General features: G+C 45.0%; 1 protein-coding gene across 2 annotated transcripts in view; it reads left to right on the top strand.

The window, feature by feature from the left end:
- Positions 1–1,072: 1,072 nt before the first annotated feature.
- Positions 1,073–21,700, top strand: part of USP7 (ubiquitin specific peptidase 7) — a gene marked incomplete in the record, with an annotated part of 508,930 nt that continues 488,302 nt past the window's right edge. For both annotated transcript variants that reach the window (XM_077448850.1, XM_077448849.1), the window contains 1 exon segment: positions 1,073–1,831. In XM_077448850.1, the coding sequence (XP_077304976.1) occupies positions 1,753–1,831 (79 nt within the window).

Genomic DNA, 21,700 nt, shown 5'->3' with positions numbered 1-21,700 from the left:
TTTGGGCTAGAGGTTATTTGAGCTTTGACAATAAAACCTGGAAGCGGATTAGTTACTATGCAGAGCTGCACTAGATTGTGCACTCTTCAGTTTTAGTAAATAACCCCGTTATCTGTTTCACATGCCACGCATGTGCAGTGCATTCTCTCTTTCCCTATCCCAGCAACGCATAGCTGAGTGGGAGCATGCTCTACACACGCGCAGCTTTTGAGTCTGGAAACGCATTGCTCCTGCGCCCAACATCTGCCGTGTCCTGGAAATAAGCAAGAACATAAGAATGTAAACACTTGGAGTATTTTGGCCAGGTTCCATGGGTGACAGAAATTCCGTAGAGTTATGATCTTTCCATTAAACAATACTTTTTACAAATAGTGCAGAATGCGTTAGACTATTGGGGCCCCTGGTCTGCATGGGTTAGGTTATGTAGGTGAACTCTGCCTTTAAAGCGATTGTATACCCGCTGGCATTTTTTTACACACCTGTAAGGCAAAAGGCATAATGAACTAGTATGCACCGCATACTAGCTCATTATAAAATACTTACCTTAGAACGAGGCCCCGACATCTCACCCGATCCACGCTGAGGAAGCTGACATGTTCCCTTGGCGTGTCTTCCGGCGCTGTGAGTGGCCGGAGCCGCGATGTCGTCACTCCCGCACATGCACGCGGGAGATTTCTTTACGGCAGGGTCCGGCATCTGCCGAGCTTTCGGCCGAGAATCCCCTGTGCGCTTCAGCGGCTCATTGCGAGGGGAATAGTAGGGTTTAGGAGATGTTTTTTACCAACAAGTAAGCCTTATTATAGGCTTACCTGTAGGTAGGTAAAAGTTTAAATTTTGACTATACAACCGCTTAAAGTGAGCGGATCCCTCAACCATTCAGGGTGAGAAAGTTGAGGAGAAAGGCATGTTAGGAGCTCCCTATACACGTGCACACGGCGGTCCCCAGGCAGACAATGTTTGATGAACACATTGTTATAGAGGGCCGTGGCGGTCCCACGCTTTGATTATCTCTCTCTTCCTCCCTCCCTCTCTTCTTCCCTCCTCCCTCTATCACGCTGCCCCATGCGGATGTGACATTTCACTGAGCCGCCATTTTGAGAGCCTAGCGTCTCCATACAGAGGCTGTGCAAGCAGCCAGCATAGACAGGGAAGGAAAGGGCGCTAGTATTGTGGTTAGTGAGCTGTGCGGTGTGTGTTGCGTTCTCTTGTTGGGAATAGGCGGGGTCCCTGGCCGGGTCTATGAGGCGTTGTGAGTAGAAAAGGCGCGGGGCCGGTGAGAATAGAGTCAGGCCGCAAAGCTCCCGCTGCACCGGCTGTGTTCTTATCCGACCAATGAGCAGAGGGAGGGAAGGCGAGAGCAGCACACGAGCTCCCCGCGGCCCGGAGCTGCAAGGCCCGAACACGCTTTTCTTCGCCCGCTCGGCTCCGGCTAGCGGCGCTTGTTGGTAGAGTGTCCTGAAGTTTTCCTTCTCCGCCGGCGGCTGCTGTTGAGAAGCCCCCCCGGGGAGACAGACCCCCTGCGCCGAAATTGGGCGAATAGCGAGCAAATACGTTCGCGTCTCTCTGCCGCCGGCTCCCTCTGCCCTTCCCCCGGCCCATCTGCAGCCGCCCGCGGGAAAGGCCCAGGCTGCAGCCGCTGCGCAGGCCCCGCCAAGGCCGCTCTCCGCCACAACCCAGCCGGGCCCACAAAACAAATCGACGCCGGCGCAGCGAGCGGGAAGCCCCGAGGCCTTGGAGGCCGAGCCCAGAGATATGAACCACCATCAGCAACAACAGCAACAGAAGCCCGGGGAGCAGCAACTCAGCGAACCCGAGGACATGGAGATGGAAGGTAGGCCGTCACTCCTTTCTCATCACTTTCTGGCTACCGCAGGCCTCTATGGTTGCTCTGGAAGGGTGTGCTGGGCTTTGTAGTAGCTGTATGCATTCCAGGAGTCAGTGGGGGGTTATTTACTAAAGACAAATCCACTTTGCACTGCAAGTGCACTTGGAAGTAAAGTCGCTGTAGATCCTAGCGGAACATGCAAGAAAAAAACAGAATTTTGGCTTGCACGTGATTGGATGATAAAATCAACAGAGCTTCCCCTTATTTCAGATCTTAGTTCAGATTCCCCTTAGATTTAGAGCGACTGCGCTTGCAGTGCAAAGTGGATTTGCCTTTCATAAATAACCCCCAGTGTGTCCTACATCCCATCAGTAGTTATCTACTAGGAGTTCTGGGCTAGTATGACAACCCAAGGGCTCAGCATGGATGTCATCAGGGCCTATCCATTTCCTGGGTACACTCAAGGGGTCCAACACACTATACAATCTCCTTTTTATCTTTACTCAAACTATGACAAACCTATGCTGTCCATTTAATTTGTATCTGACCCAGGCAGACTCTTCCCCTGTGTCAGTTGGATCTACACTCAGGTTGTGAATGTTAAGGCTGCAATTGTGGTGTCAAACCCAAATGTGTAATATGTTGCAGCTTACCGATCCTCTGGACCACTTTCACACGGGTGGACCGATTTGAGTCTACCTGTCAGTGGTTTTAGGTGGACCAGACCGGAACATACTTTTGGCTCTGTGGAGCGGCAGATGTCAATGGACACCCATCAACAATCCGATCCTGGCCGCTAAAAACAGACGTATGGGTGATTGGATGGAAACTGACAGGGGGTCGGTTTATATAAAGGATTCATAGATCCATAAAGGAAAGCAGGCTGTGTCTGCTCTGCATAAGGGGACATGGATGAAAAATCCTAAGCCGCGCTTAACTTATACAAACGACTAATTGTGCAAAAAGGTTGTGTTAAAATAGTAAACAAGATATAACAACCCTATATAAATTAGTGTAAATCTATAATATGCGTGATATAAAACACACGTATATTAATATCTCAAAACGTAGAATCTAACCCTTACAATAAATTTCCATAACATAAACCTATATCAACATAAAAATAAAAAAAAGATGAGGCAATAAGTCCGTATACATGAGCCACCGAACTAATTATCGCAGAACTGTAAATAAAGTCCTCCAAAAAATAAGCCACAATATTCGTAAAAAATCCACCACTAAGTCCAATGGGAAAAAGGAGTGTTCAATCCACCACTAACATGCGATAAGATTTGCCGCTTACCAGAAAGCCATGACCCCCCACTACAGAGGGTTACACGAGACTTGTAAAAAATGGATACCACTTCCAGCCAGGGGGGGTCCTCGGTGTCCTAGTTCCACCGCTCCAATGGGGGTTGGGAAGAAGACTCACTCCTGGACGTCTTACTCAGAGGTCCAAAAAGGGACTTAAAAAGCAGGGGCATCAAAACCATAAAGGGAAAAATAGAACTCGAAATAGTGTAAAACCCTTTATTATTAAAGATAAAAAAGTAAAAATACACTTACAAATGTATAGAAGAAATGAAGCCTTAAGTCCGTTGCGAGGTGATGAATAGCGTACCGCTCAGCCCAAGGGGACATGGACCTACTCCGCTAGGGTTAGCGGATAGATTCCCCCCTGAACAGGTGGCTCCACTGACAGTCTCAAAGGGGCCTTAGATGTGGTGACTACATTAGTTTTCTTAGGCTTTACTCCTGATTTTCAGCAAGTGATCTGGCCAGGAACACACCCCCTGTATTAGAGTGGCCCCAGTTTGGATAAAAGAACAACAAAGACCCATTTGGGCAGCAGCATCATCGGTCTGGGGGGTGGCAGGGTGGCTGCTCTAACAGATTAAAGCTGAGTTCCACCCAAAAGTGCCATATAGGGAACCTTTTGTGGACGGCAGGTTACTCTGACAGGCATCCTGTTCCCACCCCTATCGCTGGGTCAGTAGGTGAGAGAGGAGCAGAGGTGTGCACATGCGCTACACTGTCCGGTTTCCTTAACTGCAATGGCAGCATCCGACAGCTGAATTAAAACATCAGCTGTGGTGTCGACATTGCTGGTTTCCAGGACAGGTAAGTGTCATATTAAAAGCCAGAAGCTGCAGTATGTGTAGCTGCTTTTAGTTTTTGCAGCGGTGGGCTGCCACACTTCAGCTAATACTTGATAAGCAGTTCCAGCAAACCGCTTTATTTTTTATTTTTCTATTTAGGTTAAAGGTTTTACATGAATAAAAGCTGATCGTTGTAAGCACCCCTGTCAATGTTAAATGGTTTGTCTCAACCCTCTCACATCTATATCTGCAGGGTAACTTGTTTTGTTGAAACACTACAGACTTAAGCTGGCCATAGTGATTTTCTATCCTGCAACCATGGCAAAAAAAATCGCTTGATTCTCCCATCAGCTCAGTGTTGATTGGGGGGGGGGCTGCTAAATGACCCTCCTATGGAGCTATTTTGTTCTCCACCATCACATTTGAGAACTGGTAAGGCTGCAATATAACAAAGGGTTTTTTTTTTTATTATTTTAATACTGCTTTAACTTTTTATTCTGATGAATTGGTGCCAGTGGAAGAACAAATTCTCTTATGAGGCTGACTCTTTTTTTTTTTTTCAGGTAGGCTTTTATTTTGTAGAATATATTGGCCAGCTTTAGCTACTTATCTGATCTTGTGCATTGTGTTCTATAAATTTTGTTTTTATGCTAGTTGCTGCATCCCAGTTAGGCCCCTTGCACATTGAGTCATCTAGCACCTGTGCATCCAATCCCATAATTTTACTGGGTGACATGGGTGCAGCATTCAGGCCCACTGTCCACAGCCTGGCAAAGTCTATGGCAGGCGGAAATACGCTGTGGCTTGATTGTGTGGAACGTTTTACCAAGAGATATTGGCGTTTTGGTATTTTCTACATGAGGGCCATTTGTCCCTGAATCCATAGGGCCCTAAATGCCAGTAGCACATGGTACAGCATTTAGCCACAGCATATTTCAGCATGCCATAGGATATGACAATCTGCTGGCAGTGGGACTGGACACTGTATCCGTGCCTCCCAGGCATACTACAATGCTGTGATTGGAAGGGCAAGGGGCCTAAAATTCCTTCTACAAGAACCTTTCAATTGTAAAAGCTAATATCTGTAGATCGTCTGCCAACTGTTTATCCTTCTCCACAATAACTAATCATTTGCTGCTTTCTTTTTTTTGACCTGCAATTGAAGTTATAAATTACTCTTGGGCTACTTTCACACGCAGGCGTGCCAGCAGTAAAGCAGTGCTATATTTAGCGGTGGGTTTGCAGCTCTGCCCCGGTTTCCATGGGAAGGGGTGCTTTAGGAGCGGTGATTACATCCCTCCTACAGCGCTACAAATATGCAGCTTGTTGGACTCTTTTCGACTGTCTTGCAAGCGCACTGCTTCAGTGTGAAAGCCCTCTGTGCATTCACATTGGAGTGAATTGTGCGGCTTTCAGGGCGCTTTGCAGGCCCTATTTTTAGCACTATAGCGCCTGCCAAGCACCTCAGTGTGAAAGTAGCCGTATACTGTATAATGCTTTTATTTACTTTCATGCGCACTCTATTTTCTTTAATGTACTTCATTGTGTAGGTGCCTTGCTTGTACAAAGATGGCATTTTAACTGCCTTCTGTTTTTTTTTCACTGCAGAAGGCAGACAAAGTTGTGTTGGTAGGGTTGCATATGTTTAAAGGCTACATTCACCTTTTAGTAACCTCCTTACACCCATATTTAGGGTATAACATGTTGCTGTGTACTTCTCTCCAAACCTGCTGTCATAGTTTAAAAAATGGCGTGACTGTGTGAAGTTCCACCCACACAGCTGCCTCATTCATTCACACAGAACACTGGATGAACTGCAAGTCCCATCTTCCACAGTGGCAGACTGCTTGGTGTTCTCAATGAACTGCAAGGAGGATGAGCACCCTTGTAGTGTTCCTTACTGCACTTCAAGTGGAAGTAAACTCCCCTATCGTTTTCAGCCAAGGAAGCTGCCATCTTTGCCTCTGTTTAATCTTCAATTGCTATGGTGCTGCACATGTGATCCGTTATGACACCAGCCATTGGATGGTTTGATAGTTTGGCTGAGAGCACAGCCAATGTGCAGTTAGCATTCCCGGAATGCCTTTTTTTTTTTTTAACTGTTTAAATCGATGGGTTTACTTCCACTTTCAGTAATTGCCTGTATGGGAGGTACAGGCAGACAGCTGACTGCAGCAGACTGACATTGCATCCATGACACATGGCTTTTTTTTTTTTTGCCAAAACAAAAAACTGTGCTTTTAAATAGATACATTTTCAGACAGGCCAATCCGTTACTGATGAGTGGTTTATGGGTACATCACAAGGAGCAAGACGAGCTTCGCATGCATTTATTTAAAATTTTAAACCGTTTTTGCCGAATGGAAATAAATTACAGGGGTAGCCCTGTCGGCAACTTTGATCAACAAGTAACTTTGTACTGGGTAGAAAATTGTTGAACAGTACCTGGATTTGGTCAGATGAATTCAGGCCTTGTTTACACTTGTGGTTAGGGGGCAGTAAAATGCAAATTTTAACTGCTCCCCTTAAAGCGGAGTTCTACCCCAAAAATGGAACTTCTGATTTATGGAATATTCCCCCCCCCCCCCCCCCTTCGGTGTCACAGTTTTCAGGAGGGAGGCGCAGATCCAGTATTGTCTGATCCAGGTATTTGCTCCCACTCCCGGGAATAGATAGTCATGGATATCTATGCCATGTCTGGCGCTTCAGAAAAAAAGCAGGGTCCTCTTTTCTGGCACTAATATTTCTAGGTATGGAGGCACATATGGCTTGCTCCCATGTGACAGTGCTAGGTTCGAGCACTAGTTCCATTGTGGAGGAAGTGATGTCTCCACTTCCCCTAGCATCCTATACCAGCCGACACTGGGGATTTTGGCACCTGATGGAGGACGTAGCAGTGGGGGAACAGAGGTAAGGTGAATATCAGTGGGTTTTTGGGGCTTTTTGCACTGTCACTCGTACACATGCTGCTTTTTTTTTTTTTTTTTTTATTTATTTTTTTTTTTTGCATGCTAGTCTCGTGTCAAAAGTGAAGAGGTTACTTACTATATGAACACTTTCGTACGACAGAATATGTCAGAAGTGACGTAATGTGTTGTATAGTTTTTGTATGTAGTCTTGCTCTGACATTGCATTTGCAGCCAACAAACTTTATAGTCTGCACATCCTGCTTTTGTCTGACGAAAAAGCTAAATCCTGCTGTCGACAGCACCGTAGTAACGTTCAAAAATACGGCAGACGGCTCGTATCGTGTGCCCTAAAGCCTTGTAAACACGGTACGATTGTTGGCAGGGAATTGTCTGACACTGTTGTCCTAAAATCTTACTGTTGGTATGCGCCTTTTGATAATTGTCCAATTTTTGACCAACAAATGTTGGATGATAGGCTAGTAAATTTTCAGCAGACAACGGCTTGATGTCTGATTTTCGTATGGTCAGTACTAGAGCTGCACGATCAATAGTTAAAAAAAAACGCTATCTTGGTCTCCCCCCCCCCCCCCCCCCAACGATCTCTCGATTCTTTCATATAATCAAGTGGAGAGATTATCTGCTCACTCAGCTGTCAAAGGAAAGCATCTTGGGCAATCTGCAAAGTTTAGAACTTGAAACATTTATCTAAGAACTAAGTTAGTTACAAAGGCATAGAACTTCTGTGTAAACAATCTGGGCTGTCTGCCAACCACTGTAAATGCAGGAAGTTTAACCACTTAAAGTATAAATCTTTTCCCGACACTTCTTTCTTAAGTTAAAATCAATATTTATTGCTAGAAAATGACTTGGAACCCCCAAACATTTTGATAGAGATTTCCTCCCTCTCCCTCGGGAATAAAATGGCAATTTCTGCAATATTTTGTCACACTGTATTTGCTCAGTAGTCTTTCAAATGCAATTTTTTTGGGAAAAAATACACTTCAATAAAAAAAAACAGTAAAGTTAGCGCAATTTATTTTTTTTTTTGTTTTAATGTGAAAGATGATATACCGCGAGAATCGTGATCTATCTTCTAAGCAAAAAAATTGTGATTCTCATTTTTAGCCAGAATTGTGCAGCTTTAGTCATACACATCTGTGATACAAAAGTCGAAAATCCAAACGCGCATGCTCGGATTTGATGCTCGCCAAACACAAAATTTAGCAGAAGGGGCCCAAAGAGTGGCGCTCAAGAGCTGAAATTCCTCGTAGTATGACACTACAATTGTGTAATGTTGGTATGCAAGACAAGATCCTGGCACACACCCTTTTGACAAAAATCAGATGCCCAGTTGGCCAACAAATGTACCGTGTGTACGAGGCTTAAGAGTGTCTTTTTTTATTTATTTTTTTTTTTATTTTTTTTTTTAAAAGGTAACCTTTGAAACATGTTAATGTTCCTCCTGTATTTAGGGTGGAACATGTAATATGTTCCAGCATCTGCAGCTTCTCCCCTCATCTACACCCCACCCCCCCTTGACAGTGAATGGGGGATCTTTTCCCTGCACCCACTGTCAACATTTGAAAATGGTGTGGCCCTACGGGGCTCTGGCCACATGGGCGCATCTTTTAATCCGCTTTAATGTGAATGACTTCCTACAAGTACCATCAGCCATTGTAGCTGGCGGCTTGTAGTTCCTAATGAACTACAGTGCCTTGAAAAAGTATTCATACCCCTTTAAATTTTCCACATTTTTGTCATGTTAGAACCAAAACCATAAATTTATTTTTATTTTATGTGATAGGCCAACACAAAGTGGCATATAATTGCAAAGTGGAAGAAAAATGATAAATGTTTTCAAATTTTCTTTTTACAAATATCTGAAAAGTGTGCATTTGTATTCGGCCCCCTTTACTCTGATACCCCTAACTGAAATCTAGTGGAACCAATTGCCTTCAGAAGTCACCCAATTGGTAAATAGTCCACCTGTGTGTAATTTTTATTTCTATTTTTTTTATTTATCTTTTTATCCGTATAAATACAGCTGTTCCCTGAAGCCCTCCTGAGGTTTGTTAGAGAATCTTGGTGAACAAACCATTTCATGAAGGCCAAGGAACACGCCAGACGGGTCAGGGATAAAGTTGTGGAGAAGAATAAAGCAGAGTTGGGTTATAAAATCATATTATAATAGCACTGTTCAATCCATAATCTGAAAATGGAAAGAGTATGGTACAACTGAAAAACCACCAAGACATGGCTATTCACCTAAACTGACAGGCTGGGCAAGGAGAGCATTAATCAGAAAAGCAGCCAAGAAGCCCATGGTAACTCTGGAGGAGCTGCAGAGATCTACAGCTCTATATCTGTCCACAAGATAACTATTCAACTATTACCTGTGCACTCAACAAATCTGGCCTTTATGGAAAAGTGACAAGAAGAGAGCCATAAGAAGTCCCGTTTGGGAGATGCCATGTGGGCGACACGGCATACCTGTGGAAGAAGGTTTAAGTCCAGACCTAAATACAATTGAGAATCTGTGTCAAGACTTGAAAACTGCTGTTCATAGATGCGCTCCATCCAATCTGACAGAGCTTGAGCTATTTTGCAAAGAATGGACAAATATTTCTCTATACATGAGCAAAGCTGGTAGAGACCTATCCAAAGACTTGTGGCTGTAATTGCAGCGAATGGTGATTCGCTGCATATATTGATCAAGGGGGGCTGAATACAAATGCACGCCACGCTTTTCATAGTTGCATAGTAGGCGAAGTTGAAAAAAAGACACAAGTCCAATGTGTATAGGTTTTTTTTTCTCTTTAATGCTGCCCGCTGAAACCACTGCCTGTGAAAGGGAACTCTACATCCTTACCGCTCTTAGAGTAAAGAACCCTCTACCAGTATAGTATTTGTACTTTATACCTAATGTCCTCCAGTCTTAGTTTTGTTGCCATTCTCTGTACTCTCTCCAGTTCTGGGCAGCAGTCCTCAGGAAGGATGTGCTATAACTGGGCAGCATACTCTAGGTGCGGCCTGACTAGAGTCTTGTAGAGCGGGAGAATTTATAGTTTTATCTCTGGAGTTAATCCCCTTTTTAACGCATGACAATATTCTGTTTGCTTTGCTTGCAGCAGCTTGGCATTGCATGACATTGCTGAGCCTATCATCTACTAGGACCCCCAGATCCTTTTCCATCCTATATTCACCCGATCTAGAATGGATCAGATATTTTATTTGTAAAACCATTTATCATTTTCCTTCCACTTCACAATTTATTTGCCACTTTGGTCAACTCCTAATACATTTGTTTTTGGTTGTAACATGATAAAATAGAATATGTCAAGGCGTATGAATTGGGATGGAATTTTTTTTTTTTTTTTTTTTTAAGGGCAACTGTCATCCTATTTCTACAGCGGCTCCTTCCCTGACCCACTGTTGACTCGCCAACAGTTCCATTAACTTTAATGGGATGTGGTGGCAGCAGGTGAGCGGATTGCCACTAACAGGCGTTGCCATGATGGATCTGAAACTATACGAGATCTTCATATGTAAGGACTTGTTTTTGCTGGTAGTTAGAAACTTTAATATTTGCTTTCCTATTTAGAATAAGCTGTCAGGTTAGTAAAACGGCGATATCAGAACAGATTCAGTCATACGGTTTGTAGTGTACATAATTTGTAAAATGATGGGATAAAGGAATATTCCTTAAAGCGGGAGTCCACCGGGACTCCGCGTTTTTTTTTTTTTAAAGCCAGCAGCTACAAATACTGCAGCTGCTGACTTTTAAAATAGTGACACTTACCTGTCCAGCGCGCCCGCGATGTCGGCACCCAAAGCCGATCGCTAGGTCGTCTGTCGGGTCCTGCCGCCGCCATCTTGGGTATGGGAATCAGGAAATGGAGCCTTTCGGCTTCATTTCCCGGTTCCCTACTGCGCATGCGCGAGCCGCGCGGCGCAATCCGGACGGTCCCCGCTGCCTCTGGGAACTGTGTGTTTCCCAGCAGGCAGCGGGGCACTTCCGCAAAGGGGCGGGCAGTTGCGGAAAGGGGCGTAATCTACGCCCCTTTCCGCAGACAGCTATCCCGGAAGTGGGTGCAGTTACCTGGATTATCCAGGTAACTGCACCCCCCTCCCTCCTGAAAGGTGCCAATTGTGGCGCCGGAGGGGGGGGGCATTCCGATGAGCGGAGGTCCATTTTAGGGTGGACCTCCGCTTTAACTTTGTTTATCTCCTGGTTACTGTGTGAATGCATCAATGCAGTGTATGTTCTCAGCTTGCAGAGCTTTGATTCACTGAATGCATTTAACAAAAATGTAAATATTGCAGAATATACAGCCCCATGCTACATAATCTCCATTTCATGCTGAATAAACTAAATTATTGTTTCATAGAAACCTTTCTTTAGTTTTTTTTTTTTTTTTTTTTTTCTCAGTGTTTTTATTAAACCATTATAAAAATCAAAAACATTAAAAAAATTTATATATATTTATTATTCTTAATCCACCCTGGTATAAATACTTTTTCGAAGCTCTGGTGATCGCTCTTATCTATTGAGCCTCAAATAACTACCAGAATACCCCCCCCCTTGATGTCTTTGTACTAGAGCAGCATAATGAATTATCGCAAACTTACTAGAGTTTCACAATTCTTTCTATGCAAAATATGAAAATCACAATCTGTGTGTGTGGAGATTGTAAATGGTTATAAATCAAAATTTGCACAAAGGGTTATGGACACTTGCACCTAGTTCAGAGTTGTGTCCCCCCCCCCCCCCCTCTTTACCTTGTTACCCTGCCCATATTAGTGTGGCAGCTTGGCTGGGTGCTTTGATGCCAGGCTGCCACATATGTATAGCTGTTCTGTGCTGGAAGCATGCTTACTAAAAGTGGTTGTAAAGGCACACCTGTGTGCAGCAGGCCTCTGAGCCCCCTCTCGATCCAGCGATGTCCATGAGCCTTGCCTCTCCAGGAAGTCACACTCCTGATTGGCTTTTGACAGCAGTGGGATCAATTGGTCAATCACAGCCAGTGAGACAATGGGGGGGGGGGTTGGCTTGGCAAGGCAGAGTTGCTGTTCCGTGTGTAAATTAACAGCTGTCGCTTGGGAGCATGCCTAGCTGCTTGCTGTGGGATTTTTATTGCTGTCACAAAGAATGTAAACATCCCTTGTGATAGGTACTTGGGTCTCTCAGTGGGATGGGTAAACTCTGGCTTTGTGGAACTTCCCCTCCCGCTGCTTGTAATAGCCCAGAGGCTGCTTAGCCGCATCGGTGGTGGTTACAAGAAAGCTGAGCTTTACCTATAGATGAGCCTTATTCTAGGCCTGCCTATAGGGAGTGGAAATTTTTAAATGTCGTCAGTGCATGAATGTAAGTGACTTCACACAGGCAGAGTCTGCAGCCCCTGAAGGAAGAGGGATGAAGATGGACGCTTCCTGCAGTGAGGACATTGCGGGTTTCGTTTGCAGGTTAGTGCCACATGCAATGCATCTTAGCTGGTAATGCTTTTACTTTGCAAGGTTTGCTGAAAACAAGAGGAAGTAAACCCTAGTAACCACTTCCGGACCTCCCGTCATATGGCAATACTTTAAAGAGTAATATCGATGTTATGGCAGCAGCGAGTTGCGATAACTCCATTATCCTCTTCAGCAGGCGGTCCACTTTCAGATAAAGGTGATCTTTTAATTCGTCTCAGCGGCGGGAGACCTCTTAAAGCAACACATTTTTTTTTTTTTTTTATTGCATTTTAGTGTAAATATGAGATCTCAGGTCTCTTTGATCCCCAGATCTCATTTTTAATAAGTCCTATCATGCATTTATTATCTGTTACTGCCACTTTATTCTCTAGGGTGTTAGGTAAAAAAATCTGCCAAATTTAGAACTTGGAACAACTAAGAGCCAGTTCACACAGGGGCAACACGACTCAACACGACTTTTGGAGGCGCCTTGAACACGCCCCAGGCCAGGTGACTTTTGCTGTGGCCAATCGGAGAATGAGCTCTGAAGGGGGAACTCCACGCCAAATTAAAAAAAAAAAATGGCATGGGTTCCCCCTCCGAGAGGATACCAGGCCCTTAGGTCTGATATGGATTCTAAGGGGAACCCCGCTACACCAAAAAAATGGCGTGAGGGTCCCCCCAGATCCATACCAGACCCTTATCCGAGCACGCTACCTGGCTGGCCAGGAAAGGGGGAGGGGACGAGCGCGCGCCCCCCCCTCCTGAGCCGTACCAGGCTGCGTGCCCTCAACAATAGGGTGGGGGGCCGGGATCTGGGGGCCCCCTTTTTAAAGGGGCTCCCGAATTCCGATAAGCCCCCCGCCCGCAGACCCCAACCAACGGCCAGGGTTGTCGGGAAGAGGCCCTTGTCCTCATCAACATGGGGACAAGGTGCTTTGGGGTGGGGGGCCCCCAGATCCCGGCCCCCACCCTATGTGAATGAGTATGGGGGTACAATGTACCCCTACCCATTCACCTGTGAAAAAAATGTACAAAAAAAAACACACGGGTTAAAATAGTTTATTGCACAGCTCCGGGGGTCTTCTCGCCGGACTCCTCCCCTGTCCTCTGCTCTTTTGCTAGCTATTTCACTAGCGGACGAGCCCGGCTTTCTTCTTCCGACTTTGGGGGTCTTGTCCCCCTCTTCGGTTCTTCTTGCCGGGCCACCGCACCTTCTAGCCTGGTCTTCTGTCGCCGCCGCCGTCTTCTGTTCTTCTCTTCATGTTGCTTCGTCGCTGTCTCCGCTCACAATGACAGGGACGCGGCGCGCGGCGACTTGTATAGGGACATCCTGGATGATGTCCCCGCCCATTATGATGTCAGTCTTCTCTTCACAGACGAGGAAACATCTGAAGAGGAGAACAGAAGACGGCGGCGGCGACAGAAGACCAGGCCACCGGTTGTAAAAGAGCTAGAAGAAGGCGCGGTGGCCCGGCAAGAAGAACCGAAAAGGGGGACAAGACCCCCGAAGTCGGAAGAAGAGGGCGGCGGCGAAGAAGAAAGCCGGGCTCCTCCGCTAGTGAAAGAGCTAGCAAAAGAGCAGAACACAGCGGAGGAGTCCAGCGAGATGACCCCCGGAGCTGTGCAATAAACTATTTTTTTTTTCACAGGTCAATGGGTAGGGGTACATTGTACCCCATACTCATTCACATAGTGGGGGGCCGGGATCTGGGGGCCCCCTTATTAAAGGGGGCTCCCGGATTCCGATAAGCCCCCCCGTAGACCCCGACAACCAACGGCCAGGGTTGTCGGGAAGAGGCCCTTGTCCTCGTCAACATGAGGACAAGGTGCTTAGGGGTGGGGGGGCCGCGCCCTTTCCTGGCCGGTCAGGTAGCCCGCTCGGTTAAGGGTCTGGTATGGATCTGGGGGGGGGGGGGGCCCCACGCCATTTTTTTTTCGGCGTAGGGGGGGGGTTCCCCTTAGAATCCAAACCAGACCTAAGGGCCTGGTATGCTCTCGGAGGGGGAACCCACGGCAAATTTTTTTTCATAAATTTGGTGTGGTGTTCCCTCTTCAGAGCTGATAATTCTGTGAGAGTCTCCTCCGTATAGACGGAGATCCGACTTGTAGGCGACCTCCATTGAAATCAACGGGTACCAGTCGCCTACAAGTCGGTTTGAAGTAGTACAGGAAACTTTTCTGAAGTCTGAGCGACTTCAGTAGTGTGCATTAAGACTGCTCTCATTACCTTACATTGATTTTTTACATGTTGTCTGACCTGAGGCGACTAGGGGCGATCTGAAGTCGGAACTGAGTTGCCCCTGTGTGAACCGGCTCTAAAGCTTACTTCTTAGATCAAAGGGATAGAACTTCTTGTGTAAACAAATAATCTGGGCAGTCTGTCAAGCTTTCAACCTGTGTAAATGCAGGAAGTTTAACCACTTAAAGTCTAAATCTTTTTCTTTCTTAAGTGAAAATCAATATTTTTTGCTAGAAAATTACTTGGAATTTTTAGCAGAGACCCTAGGGAATAAAATGGCAATTGCTGCAATATTTTATGTCACACTGTATTTGCCCAGTGGTCTTTCAAATGCAATTTATTTGGGGAAAAAATACACTTCAATTTTTTTTTTTTGTGAAAGATGTTAAACCGCGAGTATCGCGATCTATCTTCTAAGCAAAAAAATTGTGATTCTCAATTTAGCCAGGATCGCGCAGCTCTAGACTTAACCACTTTAAGCAAAATCACATACAGGTACGTGATTTTGCGTGAAGGTGTTGAAGAATACAGTCAAGTGGAGGTTCACTGATGGTTTTGTGGTTGCTTAGCTGCTTCAGGCACTGGATGTCTTGACCATGTGCATGGCATTATGAAATCTGAAGACTACCAAAGAATTCTGGGGTGCCCCATCGTTGGTGTTCTGGGGGTCCATGACAACTATCTTGATGCGATTTGATGAAGTTTGATTGGTACAATGTTGCCATAGATTGTTTTTAACCCCTCATTTTTTTTTTTTTTTCTCCAAGTAAATGGAAACTCGTTTTTTGTATACCTGCTTTTGTACATTGATATTCAGCATCTCTGACTTGGAAGAATTATTTTTAAAATTTGATAACTTGTTGTAACTAAATTCTTTTTTTTTTTTTATTTCATTAAATTGGGAAGGGTTATCCTAGGGCAGTGATGGCGAACCTTGGCACTCCAGATGTTTTGGAACTACATTTCCCATGATGCTCATGCACTCTGCAGTGTAGTGGAGCATCATGGGAAATGTAGTTCCAAAACATCTGGAGTGCCAAGGTTCGCCATCACTGTCCTAGGGTTTGTAAAAAAACAAAAAACAGGATATTGTCGGCGTAAGCCGCTAGCTTGTGTTCTTCCTATCTTGATTCTGTCTAATCCCTGCCAACAGTGGTTCTAGTGACAGCAAGGGGCTTGGGGGACACCTGTGTACAGTTATGCATTTTGAAAAGTCCTAAGACTGTCCCGTTTTTTACCTTCAACCTAGCTGTTGGAAGATTATATAGTACGTTAATCCAATTGATCATTTTTGGGCCTATTCTCATTGCCTCAATTGTGTTCCGCATTATACCCCAGTCTGAATGTTTTTTTCGGCGTCAGTTGACAGAAGCAGTTCTGGGATTCCACTTTTCTTTTCTGCACCATCAAAAGCGTTCTAATGCCATTATCCCTGCGTTCCCTTTCCGGGTATAAAACCCACTTGGTCTGTATGTACTAATTCATTTGTTACTGTTTTTTTCATTCTTCCTGCAAGAAATCTCGCCAATAACTGTCCGTGTTTAACAGTGCAATAGGTGTATAGCTTCAACACAATGAGACCTCTTTCCCTTCCCTTTTGGTATAATGGTTGTTCCGGCATCCAGAGCCTCTGTTCTCGTCTCCCATTTAGTCCCTATTCCATTCATATTATAGGGTCATAGTTTGGGGAATAAAATGTCTTTAAATTTCTTGTAATCGTCGCCAGGTCCTGGGCTTTTCCCTCACGGGGAATCTAGTAAGGCTCTCATATTCGCATCTTCAGTTATGGGGTCCTCTAGTGCTTTTAATTTCTCATCTGAGATTTTATTTAATCTTAATTCGTCTAAAAATACTTTAATTTTTTTTCTTTTCTTTCCTCTTTATCCTTTTCAGGCTTTTGGTTAATCGAGTATAGTTTACCTTAGTACTCTTGGAAATTATTTGTTAGTTCTGCTGCTGTGTATGCTATTCCTCCAGTACTAGTTTGTGGTTTTTCTCTATGTAAATTACTGATTGTAGTATGAAGTTGAAGTATTTTGGCCAGATATTTCTGTTTTTATTGCCTCATTGGTACCTCTTTCTTGATTTTATTAAATGCCGATTGGGTTCCGTGTTCGAATAGGTCTTTCAGTTCCTCTTCTTTTTTTTTTTTTTTCTTTTTCCCCCTATTGCAATCAAGACTCCTCTGATAAAGCTTTGTGTTTCCCAAACTGTAGCTTTAAACCACCTGATTTATTTGAAAATACTGCTCTAGTCCTCTTATGCCATCTTCTGTCACTTTGTCCCGTAACAGGTCCACATTCAATGTCCATGTATTGGGCCTTCTCTGAACCCACTCATTGTCACTGGGGCGTGATCTGAGAAGGTTGTGATTTCAACATTTGTACTGCATACTGTTTCCAGCAGCCAGTGTTCAATCGGGAAGAGATCAATTCTTGAGTACGTCCCCTGTATAGTTGGGTATTCTGGCATGTTGTATAGAGCTGCACAATTATGGCTAAAATGAGAATGGCTATTTTTTTTTTCTTAGAAGATAGGTCACGATTCTCGTGGCGTAACATCATTCACATTAAAACCAAAAAATTGGGCTAACCTTACTTCCCCTAAAAAAAATTGCATGTGGCCGCAGGGGAAATGCAGTGTGACATAAAATATTGCCATTTATTCCCTATGGTCTCTGCTAAAATGTATGTATGTGTGGGTTCCAAGTAATTTTCTAGCAAAAAATATTGATTTTTAACTTGAGAAAAGTTTCAGAAAAATTTAGACTTTAAGTGGTTAAACTTCCTGCATTTACACATTGTTCAAAACTTGGCAGTCTGCCCAGATTATTTACACAGAAGTTCTATACCTTTTTGATCTAAGAAGGAAGCTTAGTGTCCCAAGTTAAATAAAAGCCTGGCAGACTGCCCACATGTTTTCTTTTAACAGCTGAGTGAGCAGATAGTTTTTCCACTCGTTTATATGACAGAATCTGCAACCTCTGGGGGTGAATCGAGATCATGACATTTTTAATTCTGCAGCTCGATCATCCACTAATTGTTGTTGGTGTAATTTATTAACCTCTTCATCTGTGCATTTCCAGTCCGCTGTACATGGGACGTACTATCAATCCCCGGTTCCATACACAGATTAAACCCCCCGCCATGATGGCACTTCCACTCTTGAACTCTGAGAATTTTCTTGATGGCACCCATTATGTATTTTATTGACTTTTTATTTGGCCAATAGATATTTGCCATGGAATACTCCACTTCATTTAGTTTCCCTCTCAGGGATATGTAGTGCCCTTCCCAGGTCTACCTCTCTCGCCTCCGGGACAAACCTTACACCCCTGGCAAATCCTATGGCCACTTCCTTTGCCCTATTTGTTGAGGAGTCTCCATAATACCATATTGGGCAATCTTTTGACCATATTTTGCAATTCGAGCCCAGTGAGATGTGTATCTCCTGTAATACGACTATCTGCATATTATTACTTTAATTCTCTTTTTAATATATTGTCTCCTCTTTACAGGAGAATTTAACCCATGTACATTGTACAACACAAAATTCAATGTTTTCCTATTGGTGAATGACATCGGGAGCAGATTTTTGCCCTGGGTATTAGGCTACCCCTTATTGTAATAGTCACCTGGGTTTATTCATGGTTAGTGCATCGCTTTTTGTTGTCTGAGAGGTGTCTCTCCCTGCCCCCCACCCCCCCTCCACATTCCCCTTATTGTGGGTATCGCTCTCCTCGTGATCAGTGAACTCAAGACACTCCTACTCCTTCAAGCCTATGGCTCTCCCCCCTGAGGTGGTGCTCTCCTATACTGTTCTCCAGACAAAGCCGGTACCCCTGTGTCCACTCCATCCAACAATTCTTGTATTTACCTTTCCAAATCGCCGAACCCCCTTAGTCCTCCCCGTCTTCTGTTAAGTTGTTGCTGCACTTCCCACCAGCCTGGGATTTCAATTAGTGTCATGTCCAGTCTATTGCAAATTTTAGGGGTATCTTCTGGGAATCTAAGCGTGGCTGATCTCTCCCCCCCCCCCCCCCCCCCCATTTCTCCCAGTTAGGCAGGCCAGAAAACCCCAGGAGTATTGGATTGAGTGTGTTCACTTGTTTCAGAAGAGCTTTTTAAAGTAATTCTCTTTATCAGGTGCCACAGGTTTTAATAGCAGGAAGGACAGGGTGTCCTCCAACTCGCTGATGCGCCACTCTGTATCTGAAATTGGGTGTCAGATCTTATGCACGTCCTGGCGCATAATAGTTATGTTCAGTTTAAGCTGCTCCACCTTAACCATAAGGTCAGAATTATTTACCATGATTATTTTCGGGACCTCCAGCAGGGTAGGCTCTGGGTCATCCTCCATACTGTCCTCGCCAGTAGAAGTCTGGGAGAGCTAAGCCAGTGGAGCAGATGCATCTAGGGAAGGTGGTGGAATGGACATGGGTTTATCTTCAAACAATTCTGGTGGGGATGCATGACGATCAGTGGAGTGGTGGCCATCTTGACCATAAAGCATGTTGATGTTCATCTTGGCCAGGGGTTGCCTTTTCCTCTGTTTTCCCATCCAAAAATACTCAGGGAATGTCAGCCTTTTCCAAAGAGCCAGGAGGAAACGTTGGTGCGCTGCGTGGTCGATGTCACGGATATCTTGTATTATGTTTTCTAAAACTTTTCTGCTTTAAAAAGAGCCAGGAGGAAAAAATAGCCGAAATAAGGAAGCAGTTATGCAGAGGGGATCAGGGAGCTGCAGAGAATGTCTGCTCGCATGCTGTCGGGCCATGGGCCCCCCACCCCATGGCGAATATTTAGTTAGGAGGTTGACAAGTGGTTAATTGGCACTGACGAGGGGCAGAGAATTTATTTTCTAATTGCTGGTGTCTTGGAATTCCATGCCCTTTTGCACCCCCCCCCCCTTTTTCTTTTTTTTCTTTTTTTTTCGTGTGTTCAATACTTTACCCCCCCCCCCCTGTGGCATTCTATTTTATTACATAACTTAATTTCTGAATATGTTTTGGTTTTTGTATGGATTGCATGGGTTAATGACATGTGGTGGAAATTTCTTGCCAATAGCACCTTTTTAGAAATTTACCTAGAAAAATGACGTTCAATGCTTATTTTACCCGCTGTATGTAAAACCTTTATCCCAAAAGGAGCAAAACTGCTTATAAGGCCCCTTTCACACATGCGGACATTATATCTGTATTTCATCCATCCTTTTTTGTGGATGAAATATGGACCTACATGCATTCCTATGGGATAGCGGGTGTCTGCGGATAAAAATCCGCAGACACCCGCTATCGTCTGATTCTGCAGACTGAGGAAAATCCCATTTTTCTATCTGTCTGCAGAGCGGATCGGATGAACACGGACAGACGGGCGTGTTCATTCGATCCCCCCGCATAGAGGAGAGCTGACAGGTCGGTCCCGGCACAGTGTGCAGGGACCGCCCTGTTATCTGCCGGCTCAGCGGGGACAATGGAGTGATCCCCGCTGAGCAAGCGGATCATCACGGGACGGATCATTACTGATCCATCCCGTGTGAAAGGGGCCTAAGGTATAATGCTGGCGTTTAGCTGCAAGTTGTTTTTGTGTGTTTTTTTTTTTTTTTTTTTTTAATCTGCTAGTACATAGAACACTCCCTTTCCCAGACTGTCCATGCTGCTGTTCAAATGTGCTCCATCAATACTGGGGGCAATACAGGAGGTGTGTTACTGGCCAGATCACCAGGTGAAAACAAAGAAAAGCCTTATTTTTTTTTTTTTCTCTGCACTAAAAATGCATGCACACTGTCTTCCATGTATTCCAATGGCTTTAGTTCACACTAAACAGTCAGTTTCCAGTGCAGAAACTGACCGGAAACTAAATGGGGGTGGGGGGTGGCCAAAAAAACAAAGCTACCACATCTAATTAGTAAGCTTCAATATATTACTTTTTTGGTTGGGGTTTAAACTTGGCCAAAGATGGCTAAAATGTCTCTCAAACATTAGTTTGTCAAAATCTGTGTCCAAAGTTGTACGTGCATACGTGTGTTTTACGCAGGTACATTTATAGACTGTTGTGCGCCGTACAACAGTAAAATCAGTCTGTATATGCAGCATAGCATGCTTGTTATAGTCACTCTGGAACTTAGTGGAGTTCCACCAAAAAAAAAAATCCGTTAACCACTTCCCACCCAGCCAATGTACATATACGGCCGGGTGGGAGCTCTCTACTTCTGAGAGGACGTTCCTGAAGGAGGGGGATCAGGCGCGTGCGTGCCCGCGCAGCGGCGCGATCCAGATGCGCTCGTGTCACCCAGACACGGCGCATCTCGGATCGGCAGGAGGGCTCTGTGATTGGCCCTCCTGATCACATGATGGGCACGGCCCTCCTGATCACATGATGGGCGCGGCCAATCACAGCCATCGTGATGTAGACAAACAGCCGGTTGCTAGGCAATCTGCTCCTGTGTGAGGAGAGAAGTCATCGCTGAGGAGAGGAGAGCAGATCGCTGCAGCCGGCTGATGATCGGTGAGTATGAGCTGTTTTTTTACAGCTTTTTACTCACTGATCACCAGCCTAGTGTAAACGCAATGTCCCCACACATGTCCCTAATAATAAAAACATGTCCCACTAAAATCACATGTCCCAATGATTATCTGTACACACATGTCCATGATCACCTGCATACATATGTACATGATTATTTGCGTACATATGTCCGTGATCACACAAACCAATTATTATACACTTAACCATATATTTTTTTTACCAAAGACATGTAGCAGAATACATTTTGGCTTAAAGCGGAGGTCCACCCTAAAATGGACCTTCCGCTCATCGGAATCCCCCAGCCCCCCCCCCCCCCTCCGGCGCCACAATTTGCACCTTTCAGGGGGGAGGGGAGTGCAGTTACCTGGATAATCCAGGTAACTGCACCCACTTCCGGGATAGCTCTCTGCGGAAAGGGGCGTTGATTACGCCCCCTTCCGCAAGTGCCCCGTTGCCTGCTGGGAAACACACAGATCCCAGAGGCAGCGGGGACCGTCCTTATTTCGCAGCGGAACTCGCGCATGCGCAGTAGGTGAACCGGGAAATGAAGCCGAAAGGCTCCATTTCCTGATTCCCATACCCAAGATGGCGGCGGCAGCACCCGAGTGACGATCTAAAGATTGGCTTCGGGTGCTGACATCGCGGGC

Source organism: Lithobates pipiens, unplaced genomic scaffold, assembly GCF_037356315.1.
Source record: "Lithobates pipiens isolate NorthernLeopardFrog02 unplaced genomic scaffold, aLitPip1_a1.2 Scaffold_22, whole genome shotgun sequence".
Taxonomy (NCBI): Eukaryota; Metazoa; Chordata; class Amphibia; order Anura; family Ranidae; genus Lithobates; species Lithobates pipiens.
The sequence above is the reverse complement of the archived record's forward strand: the minus strand, read 5'-3'. Positions and strand labels throughout refer to the sequence as shown.